We start from the raw sequence: 18,312 nt of genomic DNA, 5'->3' as shown, positions 1-18,312 counted from the left end.
CAACTTCTATACTCAAAAGCTCTGAGCAATGAATGGTTTTCCACCTTCTGTATTCATCTTGGTTCTCCATTATATTCTCTACCTGACACCTGTCAGAAAGACAGCTTTCATTTTAAATTTAATTTCTACCTCTTTTGTCTTTCAGACAGTTTGGATTATTTGTCCTAACTCTCCTTTTGGAGGAAATACCCATTTGTACCCAATGAATCTTGTCTTTGAAGGGAGCCCATTGTTCAGCAACCATCTCTCCTGCTATCATTTGGTTTCAGTCTATCAGACCCAACTCTCCCACTGAGCTCAGTTCCCTGTCAATTGAATTGACCAATGTCACCCTGCAACATCATCCTAAACCTTACAGTTCATTGGTCACTGTCAACTAAAAATTTCCACATTGACATTTGACCCACTTGGTCCATTTCATCACCTTATTATTTTTATACTTTTAAATAAAAGTAGGGGATTTCAACTTCCCCCGGTATTGATTGGGATCTACAAAATGTGAAAGACTTAGAGGAAGTTGAATTCTTGAAAAGTGTCCAGGAGAGTTTTCTAAGCAGCACGTAGAAAGCCCTATAAGAAACAGACAGAATTGAGAGTGTGGTGCTGGAAAAGCACAGCAGGTCAGGCAGCACCCACGGAGCAGGAGAATCGACATTTTGGGCACAAGCCCTTCATCAGGACGGGATTTTTTTCCTTCTGCAGTCCTCACTTTCTCCAAGAAACAGGCAGTGCTAGACGTTACATTTTGGGGAAAAAATCTGGACACCCAAATGATTGAAGTACCAAGAGGGGAGCATTGAGGTGATAGTGACCTCAACCTCTTGCCACAGAGAGCTGTGAAGGCCAAGTCACTGAGTGTATTTAAGCCAGCGATAGATTGGTTCTTGATTAGTAAGGGGATACAGGGAGAAGACAGGAGAATGAGGTTAAGAAACAGATCAGTCATGATCAAATGGTGGAGCAGACTCGATGGGCCGAATGGCGTAATTCCACTTCCATATCTTATGCTCCAACTGAGTAAGATTTAATGTGGTCGTGGAAATGCTGGACCAGAAATAATTGGCTGATCTATTTACATCCCCAATTCCTATTCCCATCCACCTTGATATCCTTCAATTCCTCTGCCTGACCAGAATCACCTCACCTCCATCTTATAAATATTCAATGACCTCCCTCCCCACCCCATCTGAGGTAGAGAGTTCCAAACTCACAAGAGTCTTTGAGAGAAAAGATTCTCATCGTCTCTGTCAGTGCCTCGTTTCTAAACTGTCTCCCCTCGTTCTAGGATTATAGAATCCCTACAGTGTGGAAACAGGCCCTTCGGCTGAACATGTCCACACCGACCCTCTGAAGAGTAACTCACCCAGACTCTTACCCTATTGTCCTATATTTCCCCCTGACGAATGCACCTAACCTACACATCCCTGAACATTATGGGTAATTTCCCACAGCCAATTCACCTCACCTGCACAACGTTGGATTGTGGGAAGAAACAGGAGCACCCAGAGAAAACCCACACTAACACGGGGAGACTGTACAAACTCCACCCAGTCAATCGTTGATGCTGGAATTGAACCAGAGTCCATGGCGCTGTGAGGCAGCGGTGCTAACCACTGAGCTACCGTGCCGTCCATTCTGGACTCAGTTTTCCAAGTGCTTCCGACATCCCTTCAATTCCTGGAGAGACCAGAATTCTGTCCATGCCAGCTGTAAATTTATTCAGCAATGGCCATCCACAGCCCTCTGGGGTTGACAATTTCAAAGATTTACAAGTGCCCGAGTGAAGTGACTTTTCCACATCTCATTCTGAAGCGATCGCCCTTCCATTCTGAGAATGTGACCTCCGGTATTTCAGATTCTCCAACCGGGAAAACAATCTCTCAGTATCTGCCCTGTCAAACCCCTTCTAAACTCCACAGAATTTGCCTCAGTTTACTCAGTCTCTCATTGTGGAACAAACCTCTCATCCCAGGGATTAATCCAGTGAAACTTTGCAAGCAGATAATTCCCAGGACCTGATCACATGTACCCTAGAACTCCATGGGAATCTGGAGAAGTGATTGCTGGGCTCCTTACTGAGATATTTGTATCATCGATAGTCACAGGTGAGGTGCCAGAAGACTGGAGGTCGGCTAATGTGGTGCCATTTGTCAAGAAGGGTGGTAAGGACAAGCCAGGGAACTATAGACCAGTGAGCATGACATTGGTGGTGGGTAAGTTGTTGGAAGGGATCCTGAAGGGCAGGATTTACATGTATTTGGAAAGGCAAGGACTGATTAGGGATAGTCAACATGGCTTTGTGCATGGGAAATCATGTCTCACAAACTTGATTGAAGAAGTAACAAAGAGGATTGATGAGGGTAGACCAGTGGATGTGATCTACATGAACATCAGTAAGGTGCTAAACAAGGTTCCGCATGATAGACTGGTTAGCAAGGTTAGATCATATGGAATACAGGAAGAACTAGCTACCTAAATACAGAACTGGCTCAGAGATGGAAGAGAGAGAGTAGTGGTGGAGGGTTGCTTTTCAGACTGGAGGCCTGTGACCAGTGGTGTGCCACAAGGATTAATGCTGGGTCCACTGTTTTTTGTCATTTTATATAAATGATTTGGATGCAAGCATAAGAGGTACAGTTAGTAAGTTTGCAGATGACACCAAAATTGGAGGTGTAGTGGACAGCGAAAGAGGTTACTTCAAAGTACAACAGGACCTTGATCAGATGGGCCAATGGGCTGAGAAGTGGCAGATGGAGTTTAATTTAGATAAATTTGACGTGCTGCATTTTGGAAATACAAATCAGTGCAGGACTCATACACTTAATGGTCAGGTGCTGGGGGGGGGGGGGGTGTTGCTGAACAAAGAGACCTTGGAGTGCAGGCTCATAGCTCCTTGAAAGTGGAGTCACAGGTGGATAGGATAGTGAAGGCGGCGTTTGGTTTGCTTGACTTTATTGATCAGAGCATTGAGTGTTAGAGTTGGGCGGTTATATTGCAGCTGTACAGGACATTGATTCAGCCACTTTTGGGATTTTGCATACAATTCTGGTCTCCCTCCTGTCGGAAGGATGTTGTGAAACCTGAAATGGTTCAGAAAAGATTTACACAGATGTTAACAGGGTTGGAAGATTTGAGCTACAGGAAGTGGCTGAATAGGCTGGGGCTGTTTTCCCTGGAGCGTCGGAGGCTGAGGGGTGACTTTATAGAGGTTACAAAATTATGAGGGGCATGGATAGGGTAAATAGACAAAGTCTTTTCCCTGGGATGGGGGAGTCCAGAACTAGAGGGGCATAGGTTTAGGGTGAGCGGGGAAGATATAAAAGGGACCTAAGGGGCAACTTTTTCACACAGAGGGTGGTACGTGTATGGAATGAGCTGCCAGAGGATGTGGTGGAGGCTGGTACAATTACAACATTTAAAAGGCATGATTTGGAGATGCCGGTGTTGGACTGGGGTGTACAATGTTAAAAATCACACAACACCAGGTTATAGTCCAACGGGTTTAATTGGAAGCACACTAGCTTTCGGAGCGATGCTCCTTCACCTGAAGGAGCGTTGCTCCGAAAGCTAGTGTGCTTCCAATTAAACTTGTTGGACTATAACCTGGTGTTGTGTGATTTTTAACATTTAAAAGGCATCTGGATGGGTATATGAATACAAAAGGTACAGAGGGATATGGGCCAAATGCTGGCAAACGGGACTAAACTTATATAGGATATCTGGTCAGCATGGACAATTGGACCAAAGGGTCTGTTTCTGTGCTGTACATCTCTATGACTCTACATATATCTTTCCTTAAATATAAAAATCAAAATTGCACCCAATACTCCAGATGTGGTCAGGCCAAGACCCTGCGAATTTACAGTTGGACTTGTTTATTCCTATCCTCCAATCCTCTTGCAATCTTACCAACTTTTACAGAAGCATCATAGAAAGCATCACAGCATTGTATGGCAACTGCCCTGCCCAAGACCACGAGAAATTACAGAGAGTTGTGAATGCAGCCCAGTCCATCATGCAAACCAGCCTTCCATCCAGCGACTCGATCTACACTCCCTGCTGCCTTTGGAAAGCACCCAACAAGACCCCTCCCACCCAGTTATACCCTCTTCCACACCCTTCCATCGGGCAGAAGATATAAAAGTTTGAAAATGTGTACAAAAGTTCAAGATCAGCTTCTTCCCTGCACATTCTCTGTAGCTTTAATACTATATTCTGCATTCTGTTCCATTACCCTGATGTACTTATGTACAATATGATTTGTCTGGTTAGCAAACAATACTTTTCACTGTATCTCAGTACATGTGACAATAATAAATCAAAGCAAACCAAATATTTGGAATTTAAATATTCTGCAATACTACTTAATGGGAACATTTATACACCACAGCTGTTGTGCTGAAAGCAAGGATTATTGCTTCTGGCAACAGCTCGTTCAAACAATCCTGATGAGGTTGTAAAACTGACAACCTCTAACTCTGTGGCATGGCTCTGAAAGAGCTGATAACCCTTGCAAGAAGAATTTGACACAGAGGCTTGAAATGCTTCAGCCAGCTTGATGTTCTCAGAAAAGCACACGCTGTGGTGTGACCGACCTCAGGAGCTGCCTGGAGGGGGGTAGGGGGGAGGTTTACATGGGCAGTACAGACCCTTACTCCTTGGGTAGCCTGCTCTTACAACAAACTGTGAGCCTTGAGGCCACTCCCTTTTGCAAGAAGGTTAATCTCAATTAGTTGAAGAACTTCAGTGACGTTTTGTGCTGTGCTTAAAGTGGACAGGTGCACCTTACTGTCTGTGAAGAGTTGAATTTCTGTAGCGACAATCTCAGGGCATCACTTGACAGCTCATTAGATCAAAGAGTTAGGAGCAGGGCAGGCAGTTCAGCCCCTCAAGCCTCCTCCTCCCCCTTTCAGCAAGGTCATGGCTGTTCCGATTGCAGCTCACTGCCACCTTCCTAGTTATTATATTCATTCATCCCTCTGGCTCAGCCAGCATTTGTTGCCCATCCCCAACTGCCCTCCAACCACATTGCTGTGGGTCTGGAGTCACGTGTGGGCCGGACCAGGTATGGATGGCAGATTGCCCTGCCCTGAAGATTATGACTGAACCAAATGGGTTTTTTAAGACAATGAAAAAAGTCGCCATTAGACTAGCTTTTCAAATTCCAGATTTTCAAACCCAAATTCAAATTTCACCATCAGCTACCGCGAGGTTTGATCCCACAACTCCAGAGCATTCATGGCCAGACTGGGATTGCTATTCCAGTGACATTCCGACTGTAAAATGGTCCCACTTACTGGCAAATTTCTAAACTGTAATCAGAGAAACTTCTAGTCAGAGTGGGCCCTTTAGCCTGCTCCACCATTCAATATGATCTCAGCTGATCCTCTGTCTCAATGCGATATTCCCAACTTTTTCCTCATTCTGTCTTCACTATCAAATAAATTTTCTCTCTCCTCCTTGCATCTATTCAGTGACCTGGCCTGTGTGACAGCAAATTCCACAGGTCCAGGTCCACCACCAAAAGAAGGAATCTTTCCTCATTTCAGTCCTAAATGGTCTAGCCCATATCACGAGGCTGTGTCCCCAGGACTCTGGACTCACCCAACCAAGGGCAAAAGTGAGGACTGCAGATGCTAGAAATCAGAGCAAAAGCCTGATACCTGATTCCTGATGAAGGGCTTTTGCCCAAAACGTTGATTTTCCTGCTCCTCGGATGCTGCTTGACCTGCTGTGCTTTTCCAGCACCACTCTAATCTAGACTCACCCACAGAAGGGCAACACCCTTCTTGTGTCTCGTGTGTCCAGCCCAATTAGAATTTTATACATTTCAATCCAATCCCCTCTCATCTCTTTTAAACTCTGGTGTATGCAGGCCTAGTCAAACTAATCACAGCCCATAGGAGAGTCCTACCGTCCCTGATGCCAACCCAGTGAACTCCGCCACACTCCCTCTAAGACAAGCCTGTCCTTTCTTAGGGAGGGAGATCAAAAGTGCACAAAAATTGACATGAAGATTAGCCAAGAGAAAGTGAAGACTGCAGATGATCAGAGTCAAAACGTTGACTCTCCGACTCCTCGGATGCTACCTGACCAGTGTGCTCTTCCAGCACCACACTTTTCAATGAAGATCTTTGGTTATAGGAGGATAGACACAGATTGGTCAGAGGGGCAAATGGAATTTAACCCTGAAAAATGTAAGGTGGTGAAATTTGGAAGAAGTAGCAAGATAAGGGAGTACTCAATAATTGGCAGGACACTCGAAGTATATAGGTACAGGAGTAGGCCATTCAGCCTCTCAGGCCTGTTCCCCCCATTCAATGAGATCATGGCTGATCTGTGACCTAGCTTCATATACAGTCAGTTTGTCTATAATGTGATGACTGCGTTCTTGTGCAATCCCACATTACTGAAAAGTCGTGCTTTAGAAACAGCACTTAAAGTGTTAGTGATGTAATCACATTACAGCCAGCACAGTTCACGCTTTAGAAACAATGTCCCCAATTCGTCATTCGTGTTACAGTGAATTTGTGTTGACGGAGTACACATTATCGAGGAATGACCTTTGGCCCACATCCCCTGATACCTTTGCTTGACAAAAAAATCATCTATCTCGGGTTTAAAATTAATAACAAGTGCTTCTTATCATCTCTCCTGAACGGCCTGGCCCTAATTCTCAGACTATGCCCCTAGTTCTAGAGTCCCCAACCAGTGGGAACAGTTTATCTTTATCTACCCTGTCTTTTCCTTGAAAGCTTTGATCAGATCACCCCTTAACCTTCTAAGTTCCACAGTAAACCAATCTAATTTGTATAATCTCTCCTCACAACTGAGCTCCTGAAGCCCAAGGATTCTTTTGTAAACCTACTCCGAATCCAATCTATCCTCCCAAAGGTATGGTGCCCAGATTTGCTCACAGTACTCCAAGTGGGCTCTAACCAGGGCTTTGGATAACTGCAGCATAACTTCTGCATCCTTACACTCCAATCCTCTAGCTATATAGCTCAGAGGAGCAGGGGGATCTTGCGATGCTTGTCCATAGATCCCTAACTGCTGCAGGACAGGTGAATAGGGTGGGAGAAAGTGAGGACTGCAGATGCTGGAGATCAGAGTTGAGAGTGTGGTGCTGGAAAAACACAGCAGGTCAGGCAGCATCCGAGGAGCAGGAGCATTGTGTGCAGTTCTGGCTACCACACTGTAGAAGGGACGTGATTGCACCAGAGGGGGTGCAGAGGAGATCCACCAGGATGGTGCCTGGGATGGAGCATTTCAGTGATGGAGAGAGACTGGATACGCTCAGGGTGTTTTCTTCAGAGCAGAGAGGGCGAAGGGGGGAAACCAGGCAAAGGTGTAGAAGATTGAGGAGTGAATAGAAAGCAGTTGTTCCCCTTAATTCAAGGGTCAATAACAATAGGGACATTTTGATCACACAGCATTGCCCCTTGATGTGAAGGGCAGTGCTTGTCACTGGCCACCCGGTGTTTTTCCTATCTTCCTGGTGGTGGAAATTGAATAAAGATTTGTGCACTTTGTAAAAGAAAAGAAAGAAAAAAAAAACAATAGGGACATAACTTTGAAGCAAAAGGCAGGAAGTTTAAGGGGGGATCTGAGGAACATTGTCTCACCCAGAGGGAGGTGGGGGTCTGGAAGGGGAGTTGAGGCAGGAAACCTCACGACCTTTAAAAAATACTTGGCTGAGCTCTTGAAGGCTATGGATCCAGGGCTGGAAAGTGGGATAAGTATTGATTTAGAGTAATTTTGGAAACACAAACTTGATGGCCAAAGGGTCTCTTCAGTGCTGTGTGATTCTATGAAATTCTGCACAGCACACTCTTACCCAAGGACCTGTGTAACTGGGGTGCCATTGCTACTTCTGAACTCAAGTCCTCAAATAGTCACTGTTATAAAGTAGGAAACTTGGTGCACAGCAAGCTCTCACAATAGCAGATCCACTGGCTCAGAGATGCTGTTTGCATGAATATTGTCCCACGTCACAAATTAGAGCCAATGTTCTTTGAGATAGTGCCTTGGAATTTGTTTTCTGTCTCCCTGAATTTTAACATCTCATCGGAAAGACCATAAAACTATCAGACTCAGGAACAGGATTGGGCCATTCAGCCCATCAAATCTGCTTTGCCATTCAGTGGGATCATGATTGCTCCAATTATACTGAGCTCCACTATCCTGCCTTTACCCTGTAATCCTCGCCTTTAACAGCACACTATTTCTTCAGGACTGTCAACCTAGACTTTGTGCCAGACTTTCTGAAATGAGATCTTGAACTCACAGTCATCACATCATCAACAACATCACCTGAGTTTCAACTGACGAGAGTAGCTAAAGCATAGATCACTGTTACCTCAGTCAAATCAAGGTTCCTGACTTGAAAATATATCACTGTTCCTTCAGTGTCACTGAGTCAGAATCCAGGAATTCCCTCCCTCAGGGCATTGTGGGTCTACCTACAGCACATGGACTGCAGCGGTTCAAGGAGGCAGCTCACCCCCCACCTTCTCAAGGGGGCAACTAGAGATGGTGAATAAATGTTGGCCTAGCCCAGCACATGAATAACTCACTTCCTTACTCTTCAACATCTGTCCAAGGCACAGGTCAGGAGTGTGATGGTACACTCCCCACTTGCCTGGATGGGGACAGCTCCAACAACAGTGGAGCGGCACGGTGGCACAGTGGTTAGCACTACTGCCTCACAGTGCCAGAGACCCGGGTTCAATTCCCGCCTCAGGCGACTGACTGTGTGGAGTTTGCACGTTCTCCCCGTGTCTGCGTGGGTTTCCTCCGGGTGCTCCGGTTTCCTCCCACAGTCCAAAGATGTGCAGGTCAGGTGAATTGGCCATGCTAAATTGCCTGTAGTGTTAGGTAAGGGGTAAATGCAGGGGTATGGGTGGGTTGCGCTTTGGCGGGGCGGTGTGGACTTGTTGGGCCGAAGGGCCTGTTTCCATACTGTCGGGAATCTAATCTAATTAAGATTCTTAATCTAATCTAACACCATGCAGGACATAGCAGCCCCTGCTTGATTGGCACAAATCTTCTCCAAACTTGGCACCATGTCCACAAACATCCACTCCCTCCAATTCTGATCCTTACACAGCACCTTCAAAACCCACAACCTCCCACTTCCATCTCGAAGGACAAGGGGCAGCAGATACATGGGAACACCACCCCCTGCAAGTTCCCCTCCCCAAGACCCTCATCATCCTGACTTGGAAATATATGGCTGTTCCTGCACTGTCACTGGGCCACAGTCCTGGAATTCCCTCCCTAAGAGAATTGTGGGCACATGGATTGCAGCGGTTCAAGAAGGCAGCTCACCCCCCACCTTGTTAAGGGGCAACTAGGGACGGGCAATAAACACTGGCCTAGCCCAGGCTCCGTGGAATGATTCCAACAAAAATAAACAAAGAAAATAAGGGAGCAGGGGACCTTGGAGTGACAGAGACAAGCTCAGGATGTGAGATGTTGTCCAGTAATGACAGCCCCAACCTGTGACTCGGCGAGCAAAGGGGGTGGGCGGGATTCGGAGCACCAGCTCATGGTCTTTTTTTTTCCACCAGGTATAACAACGCAATGGCGAAGATCTTTTTATATTTTAAGAAAAATACGATCAGCGCATTTTGCAACGGTGTGGAGAACCTCTTTTGCTACTTTACTGCCCCCACCCCTCCCCAATTTCAGCCCCCACCCCTCCCCAGCGCAAACGGACAAGAGGAAAAGGCTCACAGGAGTGAATGAGATCCTCGAAGTGTAGTTTCTGGCGTCGATCTCGGTGCTGGAGCTGCCGGACGATGTGTTTCCTCCAGTCTCTCCCTGAGCTGGGAGTCTCCATGGCTGAAAGTGACAGGAGATATTGGCGACAGTGAAATGTAACCAGCGCGGTGACGTCACCGAGCCCAGGGGAATCCCCGGGGGTCGGGGGGGGGAAAGGCTGGAGGGTGAGGGGGTGCGGGAGCTTCTCATTCCCGGGAAGGGAGAGGGGGGGGGGAATGGACACCGTCTCAACCCGCCCACCGAAGGCTCGTCTTCATCCGCTTCGCAAACCGAAAGTTGCTCGGGTTAACCCTTTGGGGGCCGTGAGGTGGAGGAGCCGGTGTCCGACTGGGCTGGGCGAGGTTAAAAGTCACACAACGCCCTCCTGATGAAGGAGCAGCGGCTTCGGAAGCTGGTGGACCATTACCTGGTGCGGTGTGATTTTTAACTTTAACCCTTTGGTGTTCATCGTTAACGTTATAGAACATAAGACGGCCCACGATGTTGTGCCCAGCGTTTATCTTAATCTAATCAACCTAACCTACACATCCCTCATTTACTACCGTCCATCTGCTTGTCCAGCAGTCACTGAAATGTATCTGACTCTACTCCTACCGCTGGCAGTGCATTCCACACACCCACCCACACTCTGCATAAAGAAACTTCCTCTGACATCTCCCCTATACCTTCCTCCTATCACCTTTAAAATTGTGACCCCTTGCGACAGCCATTTCTGCCCTGGGGAAAAGTCCCTGGCTATCTACTCTATTACTTTCATTACCTTGTACACCTCGATCAAGTCACGTCTCTGCCTCCTTCTCTCCAGTGTGAAAAGCCTGGGCTCACTGAACCTCTCTTCATAAGACAAGCCCTCCAGTCCAGGCAGCATCCTGGTAAATCTCCTCTGCACCATCTCTAAAGCATCTACATCCTTCCCATAGCGAGGCGACCAAACGGGACACAATATTTCAAGTGTAGTGTAACCAGGGTTTTATAGAGCTGCAGCAAAACCTCGCGGCTCTTAACATTTCTAGACAAAATCTTCCACAAGTTTATCCCCTACTCTGTGCTATCTGCTGAAAAACGTGTGGCTGGAAAAGCGCAGCAGGTCAGGCAGCATCCAAGGAGCAGGAGAATCGACGTTTCGGGCATCAGCCCTTCTTCAGGAAACCAGTCTGACCCTAGTTAACCCGAGAGAAGGTGTTGGTGATCCGCTTTCTTTTTTTAATAGATATTTTTATTGAAAATTTAACATATTTTTACAAGTTTACAAAATATTAAAAAAAACAAGTATCAACATTGATATATAATTAAATCTTAAATAAATAATAACCAAAATTTAACAAAAGAAAAATACCAAGAAAAAAAACTTAACTAACTACTAATCTAACCTACAAATAATCAGAGTGTATAATTAAGTCTCTTACATTATTCAAATAAGATTTTAAAAAAACTGACAGATAACACAGAAATTGAGTAGTGAGATATATGCTCAGAATGTATTAACATCAGATCGTAATGGGATTCCTCTCTCAAGGGGCCCCGGACCAGCCAGGTTCGCTATCTCAATTAAATAAAAGCCCTTGTTAGGATGGCTGAAATATCTGTATTTATGTAATTCAAGAAGGGCTGCCATATTTTATGGAATAATTCGGTCTTTTGGTGCATATTTGTAAGGAAGTCAAGGGGAATACATTCCATAATTAATCTGTGCCAATTTGAAAGTCCAGTGGGGCCCTCAGCCACCCAGTTTACCAAAATATTTTTCCTTGCACAGAAAGAGAGAATAGAAAATAATCCCTTCCCGTGCATATCCAGGGAGGGTAAGTTCGAAAAGCCCAAAAGGAGAGATACAGGGTCCACTCTAATTTCCGTTCCTAAAATTTCTGTCAGAGCATTTGCTACTTTAGTCCAATATCTACGCATCTTATGACAGGTCCATAGGCAATGTACAAGAGTGCCCACCTCTATTTTACATTTGGGACACATTGGTGATGCTCCTGCCTTAAATTTTGCCAATCGGCCCAGTGCTATATGGGCCCTATGAGGTATCTTCAGCTGGATAGCCTGAGTTCTGTTGCAGATGGTGATTCTTCTGGCGTTTTCCCAATGTCATTCCACGTTTCTATCGAGATTTCTAGTCCCAAATCCTGATCCCATGTTTTAAGCAGATTGTCCATATCTCCTGATACTACTTCATGTAGTAAATGATAAATAGTACTGACGGAAGATACCTCCCTTGGCCGTAGCACTCTACATTCTCTATCTGATTTATAAAGACTATCTAATAACGTCGTCTTCTTCTGTACGTAATCTCGAATTTGGAAGTATCGAGAGAGGTCTCCATTAGGTAATCCAAATTTCTGACACAGCTGTTCAAAAGACATCAGGACCCCTTCTTTAAACAGACCCCCTAAATAGGATCTCCAGAGTTTAAAAGTGACATCTGTAAACCCCGGTTGGAATCCCCATGCTCCCACTATCGGAGCATAGGGGGATGTTTTATGTGAATTACCCTCATTTTGCCACATTATGTTCCAAGCTTTAATTGTGTTTAGTATTGTTGGGTTTTTACAGTGATCTGTAATGATTTTCCTCTTGTCTGAAAATAAAAGATTAATAAGTGGGCATTTTACTTGAGAAGCCTCGATGTCCAGCCAGATTGATTGCGGGTCAGACAAGACCCAATCGGCTATGTAACCTAATAGGGAACTTAACTGATATTTCCTAAAATCTGGGAAGTCCAATCCTCCCCTTGCCTGTGGAAGCTGTAGCTTCTTCAGCTGAATGAGGGGCCGTCTATGATTCCAGATAAAGGAACCCACCCCAGCCATATAATTTACGTAGTGCCAGCCTCGGCAGCATCACCGGAAGCATTCTCATAGGGTATAGGAGACGGGGCAGGACATTCATTTTAATTAGTGCTATTCTACCCAGCCAGGAAATTGGAAGGGCTCCCCATCGCTGGAGGTCCTGCCTTATCCTTTCCAGTAAATGCACAAAATTAGCCTTGTATAACTGACCAAATACTGGGGTAATAAAAATGCCTAAATATAAGAAACCCTCCAGGGACCACCGAAAGGGAAAGTGGGATCCGTCCAATAAGTGAGGTATCCTAGCAAGGCCACCCATTGGCATAGCCTCCAATTTTGAGAAGCTAATTTTGTAGCCTGAAAATGCACTAAATATATTAATAGCTTGGATTAAATGAGGCACAGACATCAGGGGATTACTGAGAAATAGGAGAACATCATCCCATAAAGGGTAATTTTATGTTTACCTGTACCAATCCTCGGGGCCGTTATATTAGGGTCTGCCCATATAGCTTCTGCTAGTGGCTCAATTATTAGCGTAAATAGAAATGGCGAGAGAGGACATCCCTGACAGCAGCCCCTATCCACACTGAAGTTATCCAAACCTAATCCATTGGTAATCACAACTGCTTTGGGATCACTATACAATGTTGAGACCCATTTGGTAAACAACTTTCCAACTCCAAGCCTTTCCAAAGTGTAAAACAAATATGACCATTCAACCCTGTCGAATGCCTTTTCCGTGTCTAATGAGACCACTACTCCTGGTATCTTTCCCTGATGGCAGGCTTGAATCACATTCAAAACCCTTCTAATATTATTGGATGATTTACGGCCCTTAATAAACCCCATCTGATCCTCCTTTATGATATGTGGCAGTACCCTTTCTAGCCTCAATGCTAACATTTTAGAGAGGATTTTAAAATCTACATTTAGCAAGGATATTAGTCTGTATGACGTACAATCTTCTGGATCCTTTCCTTTTTTAAGGATAAGAGAGATATTTGCCTCTTTCAGTGAAGCCGGGAGACAGCCCTGACTATATGCGTAGTTATACATGTCCATAAGTGGACCAGCCAATATTCCTGTAAATTCTTTATAGAATTCAGCTTGAAAACCATCTGGGCCAGGTGCCTTACCGCTCTGAAGTTGCCTGATTGCGTCAAGTATCTCTTGGATTGTTAGGGGAACATTCCGGAGTTAGGTCTGGAAAGGTCAGGGTTTTAAAAAATGACTCCATCCTCCTAGTCCTGTCTTCGCAATCCTGCGATTTATATAAATCAGAATAAAATTTTCTAAAGATTGCGTTAATCCTTTTATGATCATGAGTGAGAATACCCGTACTTTCCTTGATAGATGTGATAGTTTGAGGGGCCTTCTTTTTCTTTGCGAGAAATGTTAAGTATCCATCAGGTTTATCGCCAAATTCATATAACCTTTGTTTTGCAAATAATATTTCCCTCTTAGCCGTTTGGGTAAGCGTGGTGTTTAGAGCTGTCCTAAGGGCCATAATCCTTTGTAATTTGATAATAGAAGGTCTATCAGTGTATGCTGTTTCAGCCGCTTTTAAGCGAGCTTCGAGCAGACGCCCTTTAATTTTTTCTGGGTCGCCGAGTATGAGATGATCAAACCTCACGCGTAAGCTTTGATGGTCTCCCACATCATTGATGGGTTGCTAGCCGTACCTGAATTAATTTCTAAAAAAGTTTTAAATTCTTGACAGAAATACTTTACAAATTTACTATCTTTCATCAGGAAGGGGTCCATACGCCAATGCCGAGGGGATGTCCCATTGTTCCTTGCCTTGATTTCTATATATACAGCAGCGTGATCGGAAATTGCTCTACTACCTATTTTACAGGATGATATGGAATTTTAAAAAATCGAGGGGGCAAAAAACATATCGATTCTGGTATGACATTTATGTGGATTGGAGTAAAAAGAAAAATCTCTGCCCTGTGGATGAAGACATCTCCATACATCTACTAATCCTAATTCTTTGTTCAGATCCACCAATTGTCTAGATCTGGGAGATACTCCTGCAGTACTCTTGGGAATCCTATCCATTTCCGGATCCATAATACAATTAAAGTCTCCCCCTATAATTGTATGACGAGCACCGAGAGCCATCAATTTTGAGAAGGCTTCCGTTATAAATTTAAAAGGATGTGTCGGGGGGGGCAATACAAATTTAAAATCCCATATTCCCCTCCATTTATGAGGGCTTTAATCAGAATATATCGTCCAGATTCGTCTTTTATCTGATTTAGGATTTTGAGAGGGAAATTCTTCCGAATAAGAATAACAACTCCCCCGCCTTTTGAGCTAAAAGAAGAAAAAAAGGCCTGATCAAATCCACCCTGTCGTAATTTCAAGTGTTTTTTATCCAATAAGTGTGTCTCCTGTAGGAGAGCTATATCAATCCTATCTTTCTTGAGGTTTGATAATATTTTCTTCCTTTTGACTGGCGAATTACTCCCCTTGACATTCCAGGTGCACCACTTAACCGACTGCACAACCATAATCATCTGGGCAAATCCGAGACCCCTCGGGAGGGGAAACCCTATCCAGAACAACCCGAGCATAGAGCATATAAAATTCACAAAAATAAAGGCTCTCTGATACACTCACAACAGTATAATAAAAAACTATTTTGACATATAAAAAAATTGCATTTAAATGGAGATTTTCCCCCTTGTTCCCAGGGGGTATCACTTCCTTTCCAAAAGTCCATCATCTCCTCTCCCAACCAGTGCCCCACCCTTGACCCAGGCGCTCCTCAATAGGATGAAGAAAATTCAAATATACTACAGAGCTAGAGTTAACAGTGAGCACCCTACCCCCACCCCCCACCCACACCAACACCTGGATATATTTGGTAATGTTAATACCACGTATAAACATATATAACTATAAAATTACAGCCTCAACAAGTTATAATTAAATATAATAATACAAAATAACAAGGGAAAAACAACCCCGCTCCTCGAGACAGAGATAAAATAGGATAAGGTAACCACCTCCCCCCACCAACATTAACTAAACCCCCCGGCCTATATATATGTATAGAATTTTTTAAAAGGGGGAAAAATCGTTAAGTAGAGAACAAATAAATAAATCCCTCTCCCCACCCCCCCAAGATAATATTAAACAGTAAGGTTAAAAAACAGGGGATTAATATATAAAAAAAAGGGGGCGATGTAAACCTGAGTGGGGGGAAAGCAAACCAACATCAATTAACTCTTATAACTTATCTAAGAGAGTCCAAAAATTCCTTGACCTTTTCCGGCGATCCAAAGTTATACACGGATCCTTCATGGTTAAAGTGTAGCATCGCTGGGTAGCTCAAGGAGTACTGAATATTTAAGGTCCTTAAACACTTCTTCGCTTCATCGAACGCCTTCCCCTTTCGGACCAGAGCTGGGGAAAAGTCCTGGAATAACATGATCTTGATCCTTTATAGATCATGGCTTGGGGATCTTTTCCAAGACTTCTGGAGGCTTCTAAGAGAATCTGCCTCTCCACTGCTGCCTCACAACATCAAGAGACCCGGGTTCAATTCCCACCTCAGGCGACTGACTGTGTGGAGTTTGCACATTCTCCCAGTGTCTGCGTGGGTTTCCTCCGGGTGCTCCGGTTTCCTCCCACAGTCCAAAGATGTGCAGGCCAGGTGAATTGGTCATGCTAAATTGCCCGTAGTGTTAGGTAAGGGGTAAATGTAGGGGTATGGGTAGGTTGCGCTTCGGCGGGTCAGTGTGGACTTGTGGGCTGAAGGGCCTGTTTCCACACTGTAATGTACGTAATGTAATCTAATCTAATAGCTCTGCATCCAGAACAGGACCGGGCGTGGGCGCTGGTTCGAGCCGGGCCCGTGCACTGCAACCCGGTAGGCCCATGCCACCCTCACCTGGCCTGATCCAGCCTCCAGATTTAAAAGCTGTGGAAGCCGCTGTTCAAGGAACACTGTAAGCTGGCCTTCCTCTTCCCGTTCGGGAAGGCCCAGCAAACAAATATTTTTTCGACGACCTCGATTCTCGAGGTCATCAATGTGATTCTCTAAGGTCGGGACTCGCTGCTCGAGAGTCCGGACCCGATCCACGGCCGATTGTGCTTTAGTTTCGGAGGTCGCGGCCTTTAACTCCACCCCTCCGACTCGGCGCTCGATTTCCTTGATGTCTCGGTCATGCTTTTGTAGCGCGGCCGAGAGTGAGTCCCATCGGCTTCGGGACTCTTCGATGAAGGCGTCGATCTTCGCATCCAGTTTGGAGATGATTTCCACGAGGCTCGCCACTGTAGGTAAGTCCCCCGGGGGGGCTGCGGACACCTCAGCTGCAGCTGAAGAGGGTGGGGGAGGGGTTCCTGATTGCTGAGAGCTGCAGGCTCCCTTCCCTTTAGTCATTTTTACTGGAGATTAAATTGTTTAAATTCCATACTAAACAACTAATTACATTAAGTAAAAACTGTTTTAAATGATTTGGTGAGTGTGGTGGAGGCGGGTGGCCCACTTTGCCCAAGTCTTGGGAGGAGCACTGTAGACTCAGACTTGCTGGGTCACCGCCATCTTGGATCCCCAGTGATCTGCCTTTTTGAACCACAGCAGTCCATGTGTTGGAGATAGACTCACAATGCGACAAGAAACCTCAAGGTGTTTGACCTAGTGACACTGAAGGAATGGCGATATTTTTCCAAGTCAGGATGGTGAGTGGCTTGGAGGGGAATTTGCAGGGGGTGGTGTTCCCATGTATCTGCTGTCCTTGTCCTTTTAGATGGAAATGGTCGTGGGATTGGAAGGTGCTGTCTAAGGGTCTTTGGTGAATTTCTGCAATGCATCTTGTTGATAGTACACACTGCTGCTACTGAGTGTCAGTAGAGGAGGGAGTGGATGTTGAAGGTGGTGGATCGAATGCCATTGGTGCAGTAGGAAGGAAGGATTTGGGTTATAATTGTTTTTAAAAATGGGGTTTCTAAAATGTTCTTAAATAGAGCAGAGTGATTTCTCGGGAGGACTTGAGCATCATGGTTGGTTCTTGAAAGGTAGTTTCCAGCAGTCAGTGAATGTATACAATCTGACAGAGTACGGGGAGGCCATTCAGCCCATTAGACAGATGAAGGTCCTTTGAAAGCGCAATCCAATCTTCCACATACCTGCTCTCTTTGTAGTTCTACAAGGTTGCCCCCTCTAGAGGTATAACTCACCTATTTCCCTCTACAGGAGTATACCTCATTCATGTCTCCTTCTACAGCTTTGTACCTTTTACTCTCTCTAAACATAAGCTCATCCAAAACCCATCTCCAATATCCTAGCCAACACCTAGTCCCATGCTTTAACCCTCTCCCTGCTTTGTCCTTTTCCACACTGGGTCAATTTTATTCCACATTACTTTCATTTTAATTTTTTTTAATCTTGGTTTCAAATTTCTCCCAGTCTTTGTGACCTCCTCCAACCTCACTAATATCTAATTCTGGCTTTCTCAACATCCCTCACAGCAGGCCAGGCCTTCAGCTACCTGGGGCCCAAAGCTCTAGCCCTCCCTCGGTAAACCTCACCTCCTTGTTTTTTTCCACGCAGTAAGACACTTGCTTTGGACACATGCCCAGCATCTGCTTAAGTGGCTTGGTATCGAAAGTTGTCTGAGGGGCTTTTGTGGTGCAGTGGTTGTGCTCCTACCTCTGATCTGGGAGGCTCAAGTGCAAGTCCCACCTGCTCTGATTGAGTTATTGTTGTCGCATGTAC

General features: G+C 45.1%; 1 protein-coding gene across 5 annotated transcripts in view; it reads right to left on the bottom strand.

Moving 5' to 3' along the window:
• LOC140481103 (autophagy-related protein 16-like) overlaps positions 1–9,979 on the bottom strand; it is a 94,710-nt gene extending 84,731 nt beyond the window's left edge. For all 5 annotated transcript variants that reach the window (XM_072576769.1, XM_072576775.1, XM_072576770.1 and 2 more), the window contains exon 1: positions 9,739–9,979. In XM_072576769.1, the coding sequence (XP_072432870.1) occupies positions 9,739–9,844 (106 nt within the window). In that variant the 5' untranslated portion in view covers positions 9,845–9,979. The remainder of the gene's footprint in view (positions 1–9,738) is intronic.
• Positions 9,980–18,312: the final 8,333 nt, after the last annotated feature.

Source organism: Chiloscyllium punctatum, chromosome 9 (assembly GCF_047496795.1).
Source record: "Chiloscyllium punctatum isolate Juve2018m chromosome 9, sChiPun1.3, whole genome shotgun sequence".
Lineage (NCBI taxonomy): Eukaryota > Metazoa > Chordata > Chondrichthyes > Orectolobiformes > Hemiscylliidae > Chiloscyllium > Chiloscyllium punctatum.
Note: the sequence above shows the minus strand (reverse complement) of the source record. Positions and strands in the feature narration are given on the sequence as shown.